Source organism: Selaginella moellendorffii, unplaced genomic scaffold, assembly GCF_000143415.4.
Source record: "Selaginella moellendorffii unplaced genomic scaffold, v1.0 SELMOscaffold_55, whole genome shotgun sequence".
NCBI classification, from domain to species: domain Eukaryota; kingdom Viridiplantae; phylum Streptophyta; class Lycopodiopsida; order Selaginellales; family Selaginellaceae; genus Selaginella; species Selaginella moellendorffii.
This window is the reverse complement of record NW_003314316.1, coordinates 1,071,740-1,074,176: the sequence shown is the minus strand read 5'-3', so window position 1 is coordinate 1,074,176 and position 2,437 is coordinate 1,071,740. Positions and strand designations below refer to the sequence as shown.

The 2,437-nt window shown below is 46.2% G+C and overlaps 1 protein-coding gene across 1 annotated transcript; it reads left to right on the top strand.

The window, feature by feature from the left end:
- Positions 1 to 1,048: 1,048 nt before the first annotated feature.
- LOC9662373 (antimicrobial peptide 1) lies at positions 1,049 to 1,599 on the top strand. The gene has a single exon (XM_002982901.2). It carries the CDS (start codon positions 1,162 to 1,164, stop codon positions 1,465 to 1,467), a length of 306 nt encoding a protein of 101 aa, XP_002982947.2. The 5' UTR covers positions 1,049 to 1,161; the 3' UTR covers positions 1,468 to 1,599.
- The last annotated feature ends 838 nt before the right edge of the window (positions 1,600 to 2,437 follow it).

The following is a 2,437-nucleotide window of genomic DNA, read 5'->3' as shown; positions in this document are numbered from 1 at the left end:
AAGCAAAATGTCAGATTCATATACATTAGCAATTCTTCTAATGGTGTTTGCAACATTTCTATTAGTCTCTTTGTAGCGACTGGGCTGTACCAATGGGTTTTTGCATACTACAGTAAATGGGCATGTTTGACTATACAGGAACACAAATTGCTCGAGCTTTCAACAGACTAAATTGGCAAAGACCTTTCCACACCACACCTGCCTCTCCCAATTACACTCTTATCCAAAATTACTCTGACTTTGAAACGTAATCAGAAGCTTTATGTTATAAGCTTTTTCAAAAAGAAATTTGTGGCCATGAATGCGATGTTGCACTCGCGAGGGATGCGGCAATGCGCTGCAAGCATACGATTCGCAGCGGCGCAGCGGCCAGGCGCCGGGCATGGGAGCCACTGTCGCAGCGCTGAAACATTGCGTTGCCAGATCGAGAGATATTGGGAGCGGGAGGAGGATTCACTACGATGTTCGGCAGAGGTCGGCAGCTCGGCGCTTTCTCCATCGATCTTGCTGGAGAATATTTTGATGGACTTGTATTTCAAGTGCGGTGGGGGGCTGGGGTGGCTTGGCAGCTCTTCCAAGAAATGCCTCACAGGAATGTCACCTCGTGGACTTCTATGATCCTTAGACGTTTCGAGATCGGCGATCCGGAGGTGGCTTCCAAGCTCTTTATGCAAATGCAGGAGCAGGATGTTGTTGCTGATATTTTGTAACAAGAAATTGAGAAAACTATCAATGTCTTGATTTACCATTCACCTGTAAGGTTGTCTTTGACCATATATTCCAGAAGAAAACTCCAGGACGAGACCAAAACAAAAGCCAGCTGGCTGTACACCACGTGGCTCTAACACTCCCTCTCCTTTTTAATCACACACCTTCTGTCCTGGCTGATCGCGAATAAATGCTCGGCGCTGGCCTGCCAATGGAAAGCGGCCTTTTCCACCATTTTTTCCTACGTACAATTAGGTTTTCAATAATGATAATATTTTAGGGCTTGTGCACGTCATTGACTGCGCATGCAAAAGATGACCCTTGACTGTTTGGCGCGTGCAAGAGGTGGTGTATAAATCTCACTGTTGTGTGCTCTTAGATGTTCATTGGATCTTCCTTGAGAGAGTTTTCATTTGATTGACGATCATAGCATAGCTTTGTGTTTGCGTGACAATGGCAGGAAAAATGGTGCTCGTTCTTGTGGCGGTCATTGTCTTGGGATCAATGATCACGGCCAATGCAAGCTACTTCGATACTTGGGCAGGGCCCGGGTGTAACAATCAGCGGGTGCGCTACAGTGCTTGTGGATGCACCAATGTTGGAGCCTCGCAGCACGGCGGCTACAGCTTTGGGTACCAGGGCCAGACTGCTGCGGCCTACAACACGGCAAACTGCCAAGGTGTGGCGCAGACACGGTTTAGTGCCTCTGTACAGGACTGCTCGGGCTTTGGATGGAACAGCTTCTTCATCCAGTGCTAAAGAGCTCCATGGTTCAAATAAAATTGCCAAATAAAAGAGAAAAATCTTCCTCTGTAGTAATGTTAGTAGCTCATTAGTTTGGACGTTTGTGGCTCATTGAGCGCCCATAAGATTATTATTTGTATTATTCTATTTTAGATTCGTGATGGATGCCCATGCCATCTGGAACTTTTGCTTTGCTTTTGCTTTCTGTAGTTATTTTCTGCCAATTTAAGATAGTTCACATGTTGAAGCAAAATGTCAGATTCATATACATTAGCAATTCTTCTAATGGTGTTTGCGACATTTCTATTAGTGTCTTTGCAGCAACTGGGCTGTACCAATGGTTTTTGCATACTACAGTAAATGGGCATGTTTTACTATACAGGAACACAAATTGCTCGAGCTTTCAACAGACTAAATTGGCAAAGACCTTTCCACACCACACCTGCCTCTCCCAATTACACTCTTATCCAAAATTACTCTGACTTTGAAACGTAATCAGAAGCTTTATGTTATAAGCTTTTTCAAAAAGAAATTTGTGGCCATGAATGCGATGTTGCACTCGCGAGGGATGCGGCAATGCGCTGCAAGCATACGATTCGCAGCGGCGCAGCGGCCAGGCGCCGGGCATGGGAGCCACTGTCGCAGCGCTGAAACATTGCGTTGCCAGATCGAGAGATATTGGGAGCGGGAGGAGGATTCACTACGATGTTCGGCAGAGGTCGGCAGCTCGGCGCTTTCTCCATCGATCTTGCTGGAGAATATTTTGATGGACTTGTATTTCAAGTGCGGTGGGGGGCTGGGGTGGCTTGGCAGCTCTTCCAAGAAATGCCTCACAGGAATGTCACCTCGTGGACTTCTATGATCCTTAGACGTTTCGAGATCGGCGATCCGGAGGTGGCTTCCAAGCTCTTTATGCAAATGCAGGAGCAGGATGTTGTTGCTGATATTTTGTAACAAGAAATTGAGAAAACTATCAATGTCTTGA

Coding starts and splice junctions, on each gene's coding strand:
- LOC9662373 (XM_002982901.2), top strand. CDS start 1,162: ATGGCAGGAAAAATGGTGCTCGTTCTTGTGGCGGTCATTGTCTTGGGA.